Consider the following 18,400-nt stretch of genomic DNA (forward strand, 5'->3'; position numbering starts at 1 on the left):
TCTTAACGCTGCTCATAAAAATCTTTTTTAAATTTTGCCCCTCATCTAGTTCTAGGCATCGTGTTTGCTTCTCTTGTGCAAACAGAAATTCGATCTCTCACAGGGACGAATATTTTTCATTTCTGTAATGAATACCTAGGTTTTTGTGAATCAAAAAATATATTATATAACTACCATTTCTCGTTCATAATCTACATTAATGATGATGACCCTCTAGTAGCAATTAAAACAATTCGTAGCTACAAATGAAAAAAATTAATTTTGATTTTTTCAGACTGAACCTGGTGAAAATACATTATCACTGAAGTAAAAATATTAATTTATCTTTCCACAAAACTTTTATTTCTGAGGAAAGCGCCGATGAGTCTAAGCTAGTTGTACCGAATAAAAATTTATTGGCCGTTTTCTGATATGTAACATCCCATAAATCAACCAAGCACCTGCCTTTACACGTCTATCACACATAAATTCCACCGGAGAAATGTGGACTTTGGTTGACCAACTTTCACGTGCACGCTGGAGTCGATACCCAATTTTTGCTCGTTTTTTCGAAGTGGTTCTCCCTCTAAATTCACTCCCTCTATTCCCCGACCCTTACTAAGCATTTTCTTTCTCCCAATTCGACTAAAAGACTCAAATGGGTGTCGGCACTCGGTGGCAGAGATTTTTTTTATATTGAGAGCGCAACCAGAAAATTATTGGGTAAGGGAACCAGGAGAGAAACATATGGAGTTAAAGGGAGGCTCCGAGCCACGAAAGGAAACCTGTCCTTCGGTTATGTTTATTTTTCGAGGACAACGGAGTCAGAGAGATTGGGAGGGGTGGGTGGGGGTTACCGCGAGGGTTGAATCAGAGGGCGACGGGAAAGGCTTCGAGCCAGGGATGGACGGGGCGCAACAGGTGAGTACGGAGAGAAGGGAGAGAGAGGTGGTGGAATAAATGAGGGTAAATGGAGAGGGAGGAGGGTGAGGTAAAGATGTGGGTGGGGATGGGGGTCTCTGGGAGGGGACCGACCGCATTTGAGAAATTTGGAAAAAAATATTCGTATGGGTGTCTGCGTAAAGATAAGAGGAGAAGGGGAAACTTCCATTTGAGAGGGGAGGGTGAAGGTGGGCAAGAGTTTAATAGGATTTCTCCTGAGTTAATGGGAGAGAGAGTTGACAAGAGCCTTCGAGCAAATCTCGGCAGTCGGAGCATGAAATCTTCTTTCCTTTTGTTCTGAGTGACGCGCGTGTCGGATCGGATCCATTGTTCCGAAGAAATCTGCTTGCTCACCCGGAAGATGGGATCGTGAAGTTTTGATAACTTATGAATTATGGTTTACGTTAATTTCCCGATTGTGGAGGGTATCAATGTGCTAACGCTGACACCAGACGTACATAAGAACAAAAAAAATTGGCCGATGTCATATTCCATTAATACGTGTAACATCTCGGCGGAATGTTAATGAATTCTTAGAAAACTTCACGGTTAAGATGCCATATTTGAATGATGTACGTTATGCGACGAGCTTGAGTGACTTGAGTGTTAGTTTCTCTGTTGTTCTTCGAAGATGGGCTTCCCATCTCTTGAAGTAAGCTCTCAATTTCGTCATCATTAAGATACTTGAGACGAGGCGCACTGTAAAATGTATGGAGTTCCTGCGCACTGTTGATAGAATTTGAGAATAAAACTCCCCTCTGATTATTGCGATAAAAACTCTTGATGCATTTTGTAACTTCACCTGATCTTCGCTGAAAAAATTGTCAATTCAAAAAATTTTAGGTAAATCATGTACCAGTATGTAGTACGAAAGACAATTTTCGTGATTTAAAGCGAACGCACGTTTTAAAAAGCTCTCACTTTAGCCATACTTACGGACAAATTTCCTTTCATTATTTTCCGCTAACATCCATTGCAATTTTTCATGCGCCCTATTTAGCATATAATTTTCATGCCATAATAAGGTTTTAATGAAGCATTACTTGATCCTGGTTTTTTGATGAATGGATGGATCCGCCGATGCTCTGAATTTCAATTCCATTTTCATTTTGTAAATCTAGTTGAATTTCATTTTTTATAGACTTAGCCTAACGCAGAAAGAAAACTTTTTGGTGACTCAATCTTTTGAAAACGCCTATCAATGTCCTAATTATAGTTCACTGCGTGAGTGCGCAAACATTATGCAACAAACGTAATGCGTTACCTGTCACTTGGTTGACCGAAAGGAAATTCTGTCATCTCCGGTGGGTGCACCCATGGGTAACAACATTGATCCTTTGAAATGACTAGTGAACAAATGTTATTATTTTTTCATAATTTACCTTTTAATACATATTGCACAAATTAGTCGAATTAAATTCAAAATTTAATCAAGGATAACATAAAAATGGCTAATTTGAAGATACACAATCAATGCCCGATGACAAGCAGTCCTTAACCTTTTTTTTGCAGGTTATGATCTTCCTCATCGAGGGCGTCCTACCAGAGGGCTACTTCGCCGACCACCTCCGGGGTCTCTCGGTGGACATGGCGGTCTTCCGGGACCTCCTTCGCCTCCGACTACCCGCTCTCTCGCGCCATCTCGAGACGCTTCAACACGACGCCAGAGACAGCGCCACTGGTGAGCAAAATCTTTCTGTCTCGACGACATATCTTATGAATGAAAGAAGGAAGTCGACACAAATCCATTCACTGTCACTTAATCTCTAAAATTGCTGAATTGAATAATCAGGTGGATGCGTCAAAATAAATGCTTCTAAATTTACCTGTACTTCAATCCAGTTGGATGAGTCACAACAAATTAATATCGCTTGGTCTAAAGGTTCGCAAAACATGTCCATAGGGAGCGCAATTAATCCTTTGGCACAGTAACTAGCAATAAATCTTTTTCACTATGCCACAGAGGTTTTCATGGTGGTTTCCAGAAATCCAAATGGTTTGGGTCGATGAAATTGAAACAATTGCTGCTAAAAGCAAAAGATGAATGAGAAATAGAATACTGACGGCAATGAGGACCTTCATCAGGAAAAATTAATCTCATTTAATTTTTTTCATATTTTTCTACCAGCAGCAAAAGTTGTTAATATAATTAATGAAAATGATAAAATTTTTGTTTGCAAATTTGCCTTACATGGGCACGATACCTAAACCATGGGTAAGGAAGAAAAAAAGAGACCGGACGCCTTCAAATTCGGTGTTACAGCGGAATGTCGGATATTAGCTTGGCAGAGACAGTTAAAAACAGAAAGTTGATTGAAATGATATACAGGTGTTGATCCAAAGTCAAAAAATCTAAGAATTGCAAACTCCAAGATGAAAGACTTTTTATCCAATAACAAAACGAATCAAAAACAAGAACGTAGTCAGTTTCACTTTTTAAGGGAGAAATATCCCATGAAAATATTATTTTCCATTCCATTTAAAACTTTGAAAAATGATGAATATATTTTCCGATGGTTCAATATGAGTTTTCAACTGCTCACTATTTTCTTTGAGCGTAAATAGTTTTTAGGATTTCAAGTTCAGTTATTCAATGGGGTAGCAAAGCAACTCTGGCCCAAAAGCCAAGGTTTCATCTCTTTCTAAGGACGATATTTCTATGTAAACTCAGGTGATTAGGTCATTCGGAAACTGACTGTAAGAAAAGTCTTGCGTGGATTGCAAAGTCAACCGAATAACCTAAAGAGCCGTCAAGCATCATAAATAGACAATTCATGTGATGTATAATTCATGGTGTTATTTGAACCCACAGAATTCTTAATTTCCGAATGCCGCATTATCCAGCTGACCAATAAAGGAAGAGCAGAGGATAATTTATCACCGGATCTGAGTGTTACTTCAGACTGAGTTACACGAATAAAAAGAAATGTTTCAGGAGTGATGTGGTGGAATATCATAATTAATTAAAAATTGGCAATTTTCCACAAAATAAAATTTATTAATGCGACCGGTTTCAATGTAACTGCACCATCGTTAGGTCCCACCATATCGTCACCTGACGTTGCTGTAGTTACATTGAAACCGGTCGTATTAATAAATTTTATTTCGTGGAAAACTGTTAATTTTCAATTAATTTTAATGAGATACACGAGTTAACTTTCCAAACTGCATCCTCATTGATCCTTTCCCCGACAGGAGCCGTGTATGAGCCACCCCTAACCAACGTATTCACCATGCAGTGGTTCCTCACCCTATTTTGCAATTGTCTGCCGAGGGCTGCTGTCCTCCGCGTCTGGGACCTCGTGTTCCTGGAGGGCAGCGAAGTTCTCCTGAGAACCGCGCTGGCCATTTGGGACGGACTCCAGGAGTAAGTAAACAGTAGTTTCATGTTGACCTATGGAAAGAACTTTTCTCCCAGGTGAGTTTCATCAAACGTCACTTAAGTTCGAACCAATAATAAATATGCCACATCATAGATAAATAACTGTTCCATTTGCTTTCGTTAGCCATCACTTAACCGCACGTCACTCCCTGAATGTTTAGATTTGAACCACAAAGTGTCACTAGGGCTTTAAAAAAAATAGAGACTCGATTACGATTTGCTCATTTTGAACTGCTCAAGGGCCCAATTAGACGTAAGCGATGGCCTCAGATTTCTAAAGTACGTATTATCGATGTCTCACGTCCCAAGCTGGGGCACATTCTTTCCGATTTCGCGCCCAACGATCACGAGACAATTGAATACAAAATAAATTAACATTCGAATCGTAGTATTGGCAATATTACCAATATAAAATGGCCAGTATATATATACTACCTTGATCAAAAATTTCCCGGAATTTATTCAGAAAATTAAAAATACAAGTTTATTCATCTAAATCTATATTGTCCCCTTCAAAGTAATCCCCATCGACTGCAACACACTTATGCCAGCGCTTGATCCAATCCTCGAAACATTTTTTATATTCGGTTTTCGGTATGTCCATCAGTGCTTCCTGCGATTTTTCCATTACTTCCTCTCGGCTGCTAAAACGCGTTCCCCGTAATGGTTTTTTAACTCGATTGAACAGAAAGAAGTCACAGGGAGCCAAATCAGGTGAATTCGGTGGCTGTTGGATGGTATTTGTTGCATTTTTCGTCAAAAAATTACGAATAATGATAGCACTGTGCGACGGTGCGTTATCATGGTGCAAAATCCACGAGTTTTCTGCCCACATTTCTGGTCTCTTTCGGCGAATTGCTTCACGCAAACGTCTCATAACGCCCAAATAATACTCTTTGTTTACTGTCTGGCCTTCTGGCAAAAATTCATGATGCACTACACCGTTGTAATCCATGAAAACCGTCAGCATTGCCTTCTTTTTTGACTGAAAACGACGTGGTTTTTTTGGTCTCGGCTCATTTGGTGAACGCCATTCACTTGCCTGATGTCTGGATTGCGTGTCGTACTCATAAACCCACGTCTCGTCTCCAGTAATGATCCTTTTGATGAATGTGGGATCGGATTCAGCCTCGCAAATCATGTCTTTTTTCGACGTCAACACGGTCTCTTTTTTGCATGAAATTGAGGTCTTTTGGCATGCTACACGACGGAAACCCAAATCATTAACCACAATGTCTTGGGCGGATCCATAGGCAATGTTCAAGTCCTCCGCTATTTCTCTGATGGTTAATTTGTGGTTATTGACCAAAATTTCTTTTACTTTATCAATTTTTTCACCGACTTTCGATGTCGATGGTCTGCCACTGCGTTCATCATCTTCGATTGACTCACGACCACTTCTGAACCGCTCGTGCCACTGGTAAACGACCGTTTTTTTTAGAGAATCGTTGCCGAAACACTTTTCCAACATTTCCAACGTCCGTGCGCCACTAAATCCGTTTTTTACGCAAAATTTAATACAAGTTCGTTGTGGCAAATTTAAATCCATTTCTGAAATTGTAAAAAATCGCCAACACACACAGAGATAGATGTACTCTTGGCTACGTAACTTTTGCAAATGTCAAGTTATGACACTAAGATTTAAAGGGAATATCAACAACAGATGTACCAATTTAACAAAAAAAAACAGAACTCAAATCGGAACGATGGGAGCGCCACACGGTGGTTATTCCGGGAACTTTTTGATCAAGGTAGTATATATATATATATATATACTACCACTATATATATATATATTGATGGAAATGAGCTCTTACGGCTAGTAATATATAATAAATTTGAAACTCCAATAGCCGTAAACAGTTTACCTTTCTAAACAAAATGAAAATGAAATTAATTGGCTAGCGCCACAAGTCAAAAAGGGGTAAAGGTAAAAAAGGATAATGAGGTAGGTAAAAGGGGTTAAAGGTAAAAAAGGAGAGGATAAGAAAGGTGAATACGAATACGCGTATTTCGGCCACAAAGTAGCCCTCTTCAGCGTACTGAAGGGTAATCGTCACTACAACACAAGTCGAAGTGAGAAAGGGTAAGGGCAATCCGAAGAATATATAGTGTTACATGTGTGGGGGAGGGGGGGGTGAAAAAGACAAGAGCCAATGGACGAGGCTGATAGTGGAGGAGTTTGAAACGATAGGTTATGTAGTGAGGGGGAGGGGGAATTACACGGTCCAAGAAATGACCGTTGCAAAGAGGGGGAAAAAGTGAAAGGGAAGCTTTACACAACCGTTAAGCGAACGTAGAAGGGGGAGGGAAAAGTGAAAGGCAACCTACAACAAATAACCGTTGAGGATGTGGGAAAACCGTAACAGAGGAAGGGAATACCACAAGAACGGAAACATGACGGTTAGTGAAAGGAAAAAGGAAAAGAAGCACAAACGTTGAAGAGACTGTAGGTTTACAAAGAACTAAGGGCATTTTAAATTTAACAGGGAGAAAAGAGAGGAATATGATATAGGTCCTGTGTCACTGTTTAGGAGATTGTCTCTGTTTTTGAAAATTAAAATGCTCTCATAAGCGTCAAGTAAATTATTCTTAGTTTGTTTTAGGAGATTTAAATTGTCTTTTGTCATGTGGTGTCCTGTTTCAATTAAATGCTGTGCCATACTGGATTTGTCTGGTTTATTGTGTTTGTAGTGGGCGTAGTGTTCTTTATATCTCGTAAGAATGTTTCTGCGTGTTTGGCGTATGTAATAAGCTTGGCAAGTCCCACAGTTGATTTGGTAAATGCCAGACTTCTCTGTTGTAGGTATTTTGTCTTTGGTGTTTCCTAGGAGCTGTTTTAGTTTGCTGTTGTTGGTGTAAGAAATTTTCGTGTCAACAGTCTTGAAAATTTTTTCAATGCCTCTGGTTAACTGAGGATAGAAGGGTAATTTAATGTATTTCTTTGTTGCGTCTTTTTTGTGTGTGGTGGCCGTGGAAATTAATTTCTTTAATTTGTGTTTCTTTAATATGTTGTCAATCAGTGATTCTTGGAAACCATTAAGTTTGGCAATATTTTTAATGTATTCTAATTCTTTATTGTAAGCCATGGTTTCCAAAGGGACATTTAACATTCTGTGTATGAGAGAATGGTAGACAGCGTATTTGTGGCTGGGATGGTTAAAAGAATGTTTATGGATGTAGTTGTTTGTGTGTGTGGTTTTCCGGTATATGTCAAAAAGTAATTTATCATTCGATCTATTGAGGGACAGGTCTAGGAAAGGGAGGATGTTATTCTTTTCGGTTTCAACCGTAAATTTGATGGAAGGGAAAAGACTATTGAGATTGTTCACAAAGTCATTAAGTTCACACTTAGTCGTATCGAATACAGAGAAGATGTCGTCAACATATCGTAAATAAACCGCGGGGAAGTAGCTGAATTTTTCTTTAAAAGTGCACTCAAAGTGAGACATGAACACATTGGCCAAGAAGGGAGAAAGTGAGTTGCCCATAGCAGTTCCAAACTCTTGTCTGTAAAATTTACCTTGGAACGTAAAATAATTTTGGTTCATCACCAAATTGGTGAGTCTGACATATTCGTCAACTGTTTTGGAATCTAAGTGAAGCGATTTAAGCCAGTTTTCCAATGCTTGGATGGCAATATCAATGGGGACACTAGGGAACAAGTTAGCGACATCAAATGACGCCATGATTTCACCCTCTGAAAAGTTATGGTCTTTAATTTTATTCACAAAGTCTACGTTATTCTTAACTGAGTGAGGGCTAACGAAGTTAAGGCTTGAGAATTGGGAGACCAACCATTTAGATAACAGGTAGGTGGGTGAATCAATACTAGAAACAATAGGTCTCATGGGGCAGTTTGTCTTATGGACTTTGGGGAGACAATAAAGTCTGGGTAAAATGGGATTAGACACGTAAAGTTTAAATTTTGTCTTCTTATCAATAACAGTAGGACAATCATATCTCATTATCCTTTTTTACCTTTACCCCTTTTTGACTTGTGGCGCTAGCCAATTAATTTCATTTTCACTTTGTTTAGAAAGGTAAACTGTTTACGGCTATTGGAGTTTCAAATTTATTATATATATATATATATATTTATATATATATATATATATATATATATATATTTATATATATATATATATATATATATATATAAATAAATGTAAAGGTTTGCTTTTTGCAAGCCTTATCTCTCACTAGACTTCTTAAAGTTCCAATCCATCTCATACTATATACATCAAGTGGTTTCATTTTCATGGTCGATTTTAGCAACAAACTTTTGTTCGTTGAGAAAAATGGAAAAAATGAGTTTCATGAGTTGATTAAACACTTTCATTGTTTAGGCTTAACACCGTAAAAGATCAAATCCGAGTTGAATGAAGTTCACGATACATCTGTATCTGTATTTTTGACTGCTTGCAATTGGCTAAATGAATTTAAATGTCACCGTCCATCCACGAGTCATGAGCATTGTTCGCGACCAGTCAGAGTTCACGAAATAGTTGTGACCACAGACAAGATGCAGGGTTTTTCTACTTTGAACGGAAAATTGGATGTGAAAAAAATCTCGACAAGATGGGTGCCGCTTTTACTCACAGTGGAAAATAAACACAAATGTGCGGTTGATTTGTAGGCTGGTTTGGTGCTTCTCCAGCGTAATTCTGATGAGTTTCTGCATTGATGCATAACTATTGATGTAAAATGAATACACTACTTAACTTCAGAGACAAAGGAAAAGTGTCGAGGCAGTGACACCGGTCGACAAGGTGATGGCTACGGTTCATTGAGATACACGCGGAATCATTTATTGCAAGAATAATAAACGATAAATGGAGAGCATTTTGCATCGTTATTGCACCGTTTGAGCGAATAAATCAAGAAAAACACCTTCATTTGGAAAAGCAAATATTCTCTTCTATAGAGGCAATGCACGGATGCACACCTGCGCAGTTTCGATGGCAAAACTTACAGAATTAGAGTTCGGATGACGAGAATTACGCTCGTAATACAGCATCCACCGTATTCACCAGATTCGGCCCAAGTAACTTCTTTTTATTTTAAACTTGGAAAAATTCACACTAAACGAGGTCAAGGCCGACATAGATGCCTACTTTTAGGACCTTCCTAAATCCTACATTTTAGGCGGCTTAAAAAATTCGGAGAAACGCTGGGAAAATTGTATCAAGCTAGAAGGAAACTATGTTTAACAATATAATATTCTACCCAAAATTGGTTGTTTTCTATTTTTTCCCCAGGGCTTAATGAGCGACCATCGTATCTAAATGATGTTCCACGCTTTTTCATGATGTTTGATGATTTTATTCCAGTTGTATGTATTTAAAAGTTATCATAATTACCCACATACATATTGGTTGATAATTTTACCATCTACATTTTTAGGTATTTCTTTAGATAAATATGAATTTACAATTCTAATTGCAATTGCTAAAAGGTAGATATTTTTTCAAAAAATCTAACTTTAACTGATCCCATTCCAACCCTTTCGTCTCAAATCGAAAACCCTGTCATCTTTATCCTATCTCATAGAATTTTATTCACGAGAATAATGTACTTCTATGTTAATTGACCTTTAAATGGACTATTATCCCTTTGGATTTGAATTGCTTTTCAACCCCCATACGCTGCACTTAATCTAATTTGTTACAGTGCGAATAGCTTGATCGAAGTTTTGTGGTTTAGCATTTTTTACTGATGGAATTCACGTGAAATACAATAAATAGCTAACATTTCGATTTCCATTTCTCCCTGTAAGCCGAGTTCGAGCTTCATGCGCTCTAGATTGCATAATTGGCGGAACGTACGAGTTGATATCGTTGATTGGCAGGGTTCCGGGATTATTTAATCCAGTTTTTGTGTGAGGAAATTGCAATCTAGATTTTTCATGCTTCGCCTATTTCGCGTATGTCAATTACGCTCTTGCCACTCTTTCCGCGGGCTTTATAACTTTCTCAGTTATCCTTTTTATGGCATTCTCCAAGAGTTTTAATTCGATTCATGAATAAACCAAGGAAAAATTACTTTCGTGACAACAATAAACATAAAACTTTTGAAAGGGCTAAGAATTTAAAAATATCTCAACTCTTTTAGGTAATTACAGTTTTTAGTAAAGTTTTGTAATCTTTGGGATTATATATTCAAGTTATATTTTCTATCTTAGAAACCTGTAATAGGTTCGTGAATTATTAAGTAGGCATGCATGTGTCAATTAATAAAATATACCGATTTGCAAATTAGATTAGGGGTCTTCGTATTTCAGGACTAGACCTACCTTAATCTTTCTCTGTATTCCGCCTTATATTGTTCTGCATGAATTTTCTTCCATCAACAAACAAATCTAATTTAATGCTATGGGTGTTGAAAACAGTTTCCGTACATTCACGTTACTGAAATTCTACTTATATACTAAAAAGATTGTGTCTGAGACACTCAACGTCATAAATGATATTTTCTTAATGTCAGAGGTCGTCTCCACGGCTTATGCTCCACAGCTTCTCGTATTAGAAAATCCAGTTTCGCTTATTCTTCCTAATAGTAAAGTTTATAAGTTGCCAAAACAAATGTACACGAATATTACGTAGCGTTAACCATTTTAAACTTGTAAAAACAGCCCTGAGTTTACATAAAATATGTACTGATGGCAATTTATTTTATAAATTACATTGTTCGATGTATCACAGGCGCTCGCGTGGTCTCTATCCCTTAATTCTATTTCTTATTCGTCACCTCTGGCTACTTTCACCATTTGCCATACTTACCTTTGTGGTGATCACAGTTTAGCTCCTATACTAGATGTCTGAGAGCTAAGAGGGAGGCTCATGTGGAAGATATCTAAGTATAACTGTGTACAAGTGAACTGCTGAAATTTCCGTTTACGTCTAACATTCGCGCAGATCGTTTCCACTGGGATTTGAGAAAATCACGTGAGGATCCTATGTGATGACATCGCTCCAATATATTATCTTTAAATGCATAGATACAATATTCACTCCTACTTATTCAAAGGAATTCTTCTTGCAATAATGCCTTGTAATTAAATTCACCACCCTGAGGATTTAATCATCATTGTTTCATAATGGCTTTTCGCCATTAGCTAAGTGCTTCACGTTCTATTGAAGTAGTGCGCTCAATGAAATAATTAATTGAGGAACGCCCTTTAATTTGAGAGAAGTGCTTGAACTGCCTTGAGCCTTTCTTAAATTATAATCCATGTATTATTTTTCCCACTTTTTCCTCGACACACGCCTGTTTTTGTACTGATGATAATCTTGAAGCTAACTTACTTCTGTGCAATATCTTTGGCTGGTTACTCTCCGCTTCTTTTCTCATTTCACATCTTCCCTAAAAAATTCTCCACCCTTCCTGTGTGTCACCACATGCATAACAGATAAGATTCGTTGCTTGGCAAGAGCTCCACCTTGGAAACGTGAAATGAATTTGCGATAAATTTAACAAGTAAGCGAGGGAGTTGCGAAACTTGAGAACTAACTTTTAGATTGACTCAGCCCCGACGTTCTTTACATTATAATATAGGAAGCAAGAAGAGTGAGGAAACGTAAGTTTACTTTATATTATCTCCATCAACATAAGGTCCACGAAATTAAACGACTTACCACGAAATAAGATTACCGAGGATTTTTGGCTACGTTGTTTGATTTTAAACAGCAACACTAACGTTGGTTTTTTTACGCTATCTTTTACTCTTTGTTTTAGTTAATAACCTCGATGTATGCATGTGAGTCTTTTTCAATTATTTTTTTGGTGGGTGATCAAAAGTGATGTTTTGAAAGCACAAATGATAAACCTATATTTCTTTTCCTTCTCAGTCGCATCATGGCCGTGGGAAGTGCTGATGAGTTCTACAGCATCATGGGAGTATTGACAAGGGAAATGTTGGAGTTTGGCCTGATGGACAGTAACAACCTCATCAAGGTACGTGGAAGTGAGGGTAGGCACCGTGGTCTACCTTTACCATCATCATAACTGAGCCATTCGCACCCATAGTAAAACAAAACATAATTGAAGCAGCAAATCAATATTTTAACTATAATACCCTCATCTGAGTGGGTCAGTTTTTACTCCACCGAAGAGTATAACTGGTGGTTTATAGTTATAGCAACCGCAAAATCCATTTTTTTTACTATGAGTCTGGGTTCTTCCCTTGAGATAGATGAAGTTATTTAAAAAATACCATATTGGAACATAGTTATATCTCGTATATGCCCTGAAAAATCTTTGTGAATATAACGTCATAAGTCAAAGATAAGTCCATCTTAAAGTGTGCTCTCATCGCAAACTGAAGAATCATAATCATGAACTGAATACTTGATAGTAGTCGTTCAACAGTATAATCAAGAAACCACTAGTGGCACAGTCGCAAGTGTGACTGTCGTGAAAAAATTTAACGCACACTAGAAGTGTACTGAGAATATCACCACTGCCCTTATTTTCGATGAAATGTGCTATTTTTATACTGTACCATGCAATTTCAAGCTATTCTTAGCGTATTGAAACAGTCTTAACTTAATCCAAGTACTTAATCTTAAGGAAGTAAAATACCTTAAGGGATTGTGATTAAGGATTGTGACGGTATGAGTGGAAATCTAAAAGTTAATTCTGATGGTGATTATCAAAAACATACCCTAGTTTGCCAGTTTAAAGCACATTTTACTGGAAATTTTGTTGGTTTATCTTCTTTAACTCGTTCCATCCATTTTCCCCGACTTTTACTTTTATTTAACTCTAAACACTGTGAATTAAGTCGTCCTCTGGTTAAGGTGTTTATATAGTTCCCAGTTCGTTACACGCAATTTTAAACGTGGTTCTAGTTATAGATTTTAACGACGTTGAAATCTAATTAAATATTTAACTGAATAATTTTTTCATAAAATTTGAGTACATTTAAACGACATTTTAAGTATTACCGGCAAATTACCTCAGTTAAAGACAAATGTTTGACATTTTCGATTTTTATCCATTTCTCAAACTTAAAAGTCAATTTATACATTCCTCCTCTTATTGCTCCTAAATAATATTCTAACTAATGATGTCACATGTAACTTCCCATTGTATCCCAAATCGCAACTCTGAGGGGGTGCATCGCGTCTCGTTTTCCATAACCTTTCAGGAAGGCAAACAGAAAGTTTTACTTGTCTGAATATTTAATAATCAATCCATAAAGTGAAATTTTAGCTTTCAATCTAAATTTTTTATATTTGATATGGATTTGAAAACATTAAATGATAATATCAGCCTAATCGCACACATTATTATTACTCTCCGATAACTTTTTTTCTTGGCCGTGTAAAATTTATTTACGGGTGGCTTTGCCGCACATAAAATAAATCGCCGTGAAAAAAGAAGACTATCTAATATTTTTTTAATTTTGATGTTATTTCTGGAGAGGTGGAATTTTACATTCACGACTGTTTGTGGAGGTCTCGCGGGCTCACTGGCAGCTTGAAAAATGGGCCTTTGGAACCGTATCGTGTATGAAAAAATAAGTGCAAATGAAGCAAACCTCCCCCAACCTCTTTAATGGTCGTCTCCTTCACGCAGGCCATCGTCTCTATGGGTCCTTTCCCGTTCCCGGGTCTCGCTGACCTCCGGGACCGTCACCTGTACAACATCACCCCGTGGAGCCGATCTGTGTCGGCAGTGGCTCGCCGCGGCCTCGGTCGGATCTTCTACGCCGGCGAGGAGGAGGAGGAGGAAGACGAAGAAGAGGACGAGGATGGGGGTGGTGGCGGTGGCGGCGGTGGCGGCGGTGGCGGCGGTGGCGGAGTCTCCCGCTGGGGAGGCGGAGGCCGCCGGGGTGAATCGTCGGAGAGAGAGGCGGGGGAGCGGCTGGCGGTTGCCACGGCCTTTGGCTTATCAGCCGTCTTCCGCTCCCCACGCCGGAGAGGTGAGAGAGGAAGAGTCGCGCTCGGTTCGTTTCCGGAGGCGGAGAGAAGAATCACATACGCGGTGTAATGGGAGGGAAGTCGACGGAGACGATCCCGATAGAGTTGTCTGCGTTTGGGTGGAAAGTACAAGGCGGCGAAGGGTATATGTATTTAGACTGAGTAAAGAAGCACAACACGATGGCCACCTTATGCGAAATTACCAGTCGCAGAAATTTTTCAAATTCCTTTCGTGAAGAACCAAATTTAACTCATGGAGTAAAACAAGTCACAGTAATTCCGTCGTGCCGGTTGTTTTATGGTATCCAAATAACGCGATATGTTGCCAATAATTCATTGTGTTCACTCCAAAGATTAGTCCACGCAAAATTATTCATCCATGCCAGTAGGCAATGTCCGATAGTTCAAGAATGGAGGATCCCTAATAATAAACGAAAAAGAACCCTACCAATTTTTTTAGATGCTGTCAGCGGATGTGTCATTTACTGAATCGCGATAGGCCATAAGATATTCTCGTGTTTTAATAAGTTACTATGTGCATAACACGGTTAAGAACAAACGTTCGTTGGATTTCCTGACAAGTGAAATACATTTTATGCTTTGGAATTGATATTAATTAGCTTGTCACGAGAAATGGGAGTTTCAAACTGGCATAAATATTTTTAAACTATTTAAGAATGCTTCCGCTCAAACAGTAGCCGAATTAGCAAGGTAGATGCTATAGCCACTGACTATTTCAAAAGTTGGGAAAGTTCATATCTCGTCTCAATTTTTGTTATGTTTTTAATTGTGTTCAATTTATAAGATAAGTTCCAGGATATCGTGTCCCTCGTATATTCATTAATTTATTATGCTTTATGTACTTTCTGAGGTATAGAAAACGTTTTTGAGTTGCCTTTAATTAAGTCCCCCAATATATTTCAAATTATTACTCTAGGAAAATTTATGAACTTTCTTGATAATATCATATTCCGTAGAAAAATGCATTAAAATTGTCTTTAAATGTAACTATTGAAATTTAAACAGTTTAAATCTTTCAAATTGCTTGGTATAAAAATATTGAATTGATTTTTCTGCTGTATCTCATTCAACTATGTTGAGACTAAACTCACATTGTGTTATATTGATTTCCTCTGAAACCATGTGCTCAATGGTTTCAAAGGATATTTCAACATTTAACAATATTTTCATTCCCATGTTTACGCTCTTCCTTTTATTCGGGAAAAATTAACCCTTAATTTTTTCGATTTTTGCTATCGCTTGTCGTAATATAATTAAAGTTTGTAATAGTACAGATTCTAATTAGGTACAGCTATACCTGTTATGGATATCATTTATTGAGATCAATTGGAATCAACTCGTCAATGCCGCTCGCTTATTTATTCCAGATTCGCATCCCCCCGGAGGTGATCGAGGGGTCTCCTCCCGCCTGCCCTGGGTCTCTGGACCCGGCCCTGGTCCTTCTGGTGCTACCTCAGCTCCGCTTCCCACGTCTGTCGATAGAGAGCGCCTCAGCCTGGATGTCTGGGCTCTCCGACAGCAGTATTCCAAGCTGAGAGAACGACAGCGTCAGGCGCACGTTATACTGACTGGTGAGGTCTTCAGGAGGAGAGATGAGAGCAAGGGCCAGTAAATGAAAGTGATAATTTAAAATTTGTATTTTCCGAATGATATCTTTGGATAAAATCTTCTTCGATTTTAAACATGTTTCGGAACACATTTAAAAGCCGGTCCCTACCTTAAATTAATATATATTCGGTTTCACGCCTAATATTTAGAGTTTTGGCTGTAATATTTGTCCACGAAATTTTTACTTCACAAAGCACTTGGTGAAATATTTTTGGCTGCTTCCCGCCCTGATTTTTATATTTTTGGTTCTCGCAATTAACCTACGCTGAAGCTGGGTCCCTGAGACCCAGCTTCCACCCGAATTTTAATCCATATAATATCTTAGTCTTCTCAAAACTGACGCTGATATATGACCTGGGTACCATGCACTATCCCTATGACGTTCTTATGATGGCCAAGAAAAATCATTTTCAATTTTCGATGATAATGTCGTTAATCTTTTCGGTAGAGAAATGTCGCGTAGAGACACATTTTTGTGTGTGGTGTTAATGAGTTGTTCACAAAATAGACTTATAGTTTTCATTTTTTTTTCATTTACGTTTTTCCACAAATTTCACAATTTTTATCTATTACATATTTCAAATATTTGAGTTTATGAATATCTTTTATCCGCCTTGGATGGACAGAAAAATGATATATAATTACTATAAACGACATGTATGCAAGATTTAAGCGGTTTCTAGGTTGATATTATGTAAATTTATCACAATGAGACTTAAAGTGGTGCATTTTTCATTATTAAACATAAAATGCATATTTCGTCTTGGTTAGAAACGCAATACAGAATATCAAGAGATAAATTTTACGCATTTATATCCCTGGTGCCTGTTTTCTTTCCTTAATCAACAATATATTCCAACTTGGGGTCCTAGGAACTAAGTTTATTTTTAATGGAATTAGTTATCACACTTCGTGTGTAAAAAATTTGCTCATTCTTCAGCATAAATATATTAAGTAATGCTTTATTGTAAAATTCTTTCGATGATATAATAGAACTTGACCGGAAAAATAGAACTTTTAACGTTTAATAGGTCATTTATATTCATTCATTTATTTACCGCAGCCTATTTTAATTGTCATTCGTCTTGTTGTTTATGTTCTTTCTAATTCTTTCAATTTAAAAATATCCTGATGAACTAACAGAAAAATTATAATTTTGAACGAAGTAAAGCAAATTCTTCAAAACGAATGAAATGTTGAATTGCAAAAGCAAACATTGTCGTTAAATTAGGTTACCAAACTATCAACCGTTGATTGTTTAAAAACAGGTGTACAAAGCACGACCCAGTGTCATTGTCTTTTTCTTCCTCTTATATTACTAAAATCCAGGATAAAAATTCTTCTAATTATTTTCGAAGACCGACATTTTTCCTACGCGAATCCAATTAAAGAGAAATGCTGCAGAGCAAATATATATTGAGAGAAGAATTACATGGCCGAGCAACTTGAAAAGAAGCTACAGTTATTAAGTTACTGCGTGATAATTATTTACTCAATATCCAATCTAGAAATTAAAAGCCGTAGCTTCACTGAATTAAATGTGTATATGTACGCCACCTATTATCAATGTAATCGCATAGCAGTCCTGGTAAAAAATTTTCTTCCTTAAATTTAGTGTTCCTTAAGTACTTCATTTATTTTTAGCATAATATTTATTATTTTTGTTTCTTTATTTTTATAGTGAAAGATGAACTTACTTCTTTCTTAATTCATTTTTTACTGTTTCTTTTATTTTACAACTTGCTTACCAATTTATCCAAATTATTCTCTCCATTTAACTTTATTCTTTCAAATTTTCAAACCAATGACCAATGTCAATTTAATAGCAGTATTTTTCTTATCCTAAAATAGAGCTTAAATATTCGCTGGTTCATTATATTGGTACACAAATCACTCTATCGTTTAGTATACGATGAAGAGTAAGTAAGTTCTTTATGAGTATGAATCATTCTCATTCATCATCAATCTCATTTCGTGACGATTAAACGTATCTGACAGTGATATTAATTTATTATAAGGAACTCGTTGTAGTGTTGCAATCTGTTACAACCAGGCTATGATAAATCTGATATAAAACACAGCAATCAACCCGAATGTCGGTTCGGTAGGTGATGGTAGAGTTCACCCAGTACTAAGATTGACGATATGTGAAATTCACACATCAGGGTAGGGGGGCCAGTTCCTTTCCTTGTGCCGGCTATGGTTTCCCAGGAAGATCTGGTACCTGCAAAATCACATAGCTTGGGTGGAGCTGCAGGTGCCCGGAGAGACTTGCCCGGGAATCGAATCCGGGCCCTCCGGTCAGTAGTCCAACGATATACCCCCTGGAATATCAAGTGTATATTTAAATCTGATATGTTCATTTTTTTCAAATTTACCAGAGTCGCAGTATTTTTGTACCCGTTTATGAAATGCCATTACTTAGGATTTAAAAGGTGAGCTGACAGTACCGACAGTATTTGTATTGTTGCTTAGTATTTTTTCTAAAATATTCAAATTATATATCTGTACGTAAATTTCCTATAAATATGTCGATCACAAT

The 18,400-nt window shown here is 37.4% G+C and overlaps 1 protein-coding gene across 1 annotated transcript; it reads left to right on the top strand.

Annotated features, from left to right (window-relative positions):
* Positions 1–882: 882 nt before the first annotated feature.
* LOC139700662 (TBC1 domain family member 30-like) lies at positions 883–12,310 on the top strand. Its single transcript, XM_071599117.1, has 4 exons — positions 883–900; positions 2,434–2,602; positions 4,117–4,288; positions 12,154–12,310. Exons 1-4 carry the CDS (start codon positions 883–885, stop codon positions 12,308–12,310), a joined length of 516 nt encoding a protein of 171 aa, XP_071455218.1.
* Positions 12,311–18,400: the final 6,090 nt, after the last annotated feature.

The sequence above is a fragment of the Hetaerina americana genome, unplaced genomic scaffold (assembly GCF_022747635.1).
Source record: "Hetaerina americana unplaced genomic scaffold, ioHetAmer1.1.p SCAF_1059, whole genome shotgun sequence".
Classification (NCBI taxonomy): Eukaryota; Metazoa; Arthropoda; class Insecta; order Odonata; family Calopterygidae; genus Hetaerina; species Hetaerina americana.

What these genes read in the sequence shown, in the direction of transcription:
- LOC139700662 (XM_071599117.1), top strand. An exon ending in CGCCAGAGACAGCGCCACTG is followed by an intron (nt 2,603 to 4,116) that starts GTGAGCAAAATC and finishes TTTCCCCGACAG; the next exon opens with GAGCCGTGTATGAGCCACCC. An exon ending in ATTTGGGACGGACTCCAGGA is followed by an intron (nt 4,289 to 12,153) that starts GTAAGTAAACAG and finishes TTTCCTTCTCAG; the next exon opens with TCGCATCATGGCCGTGGGAA.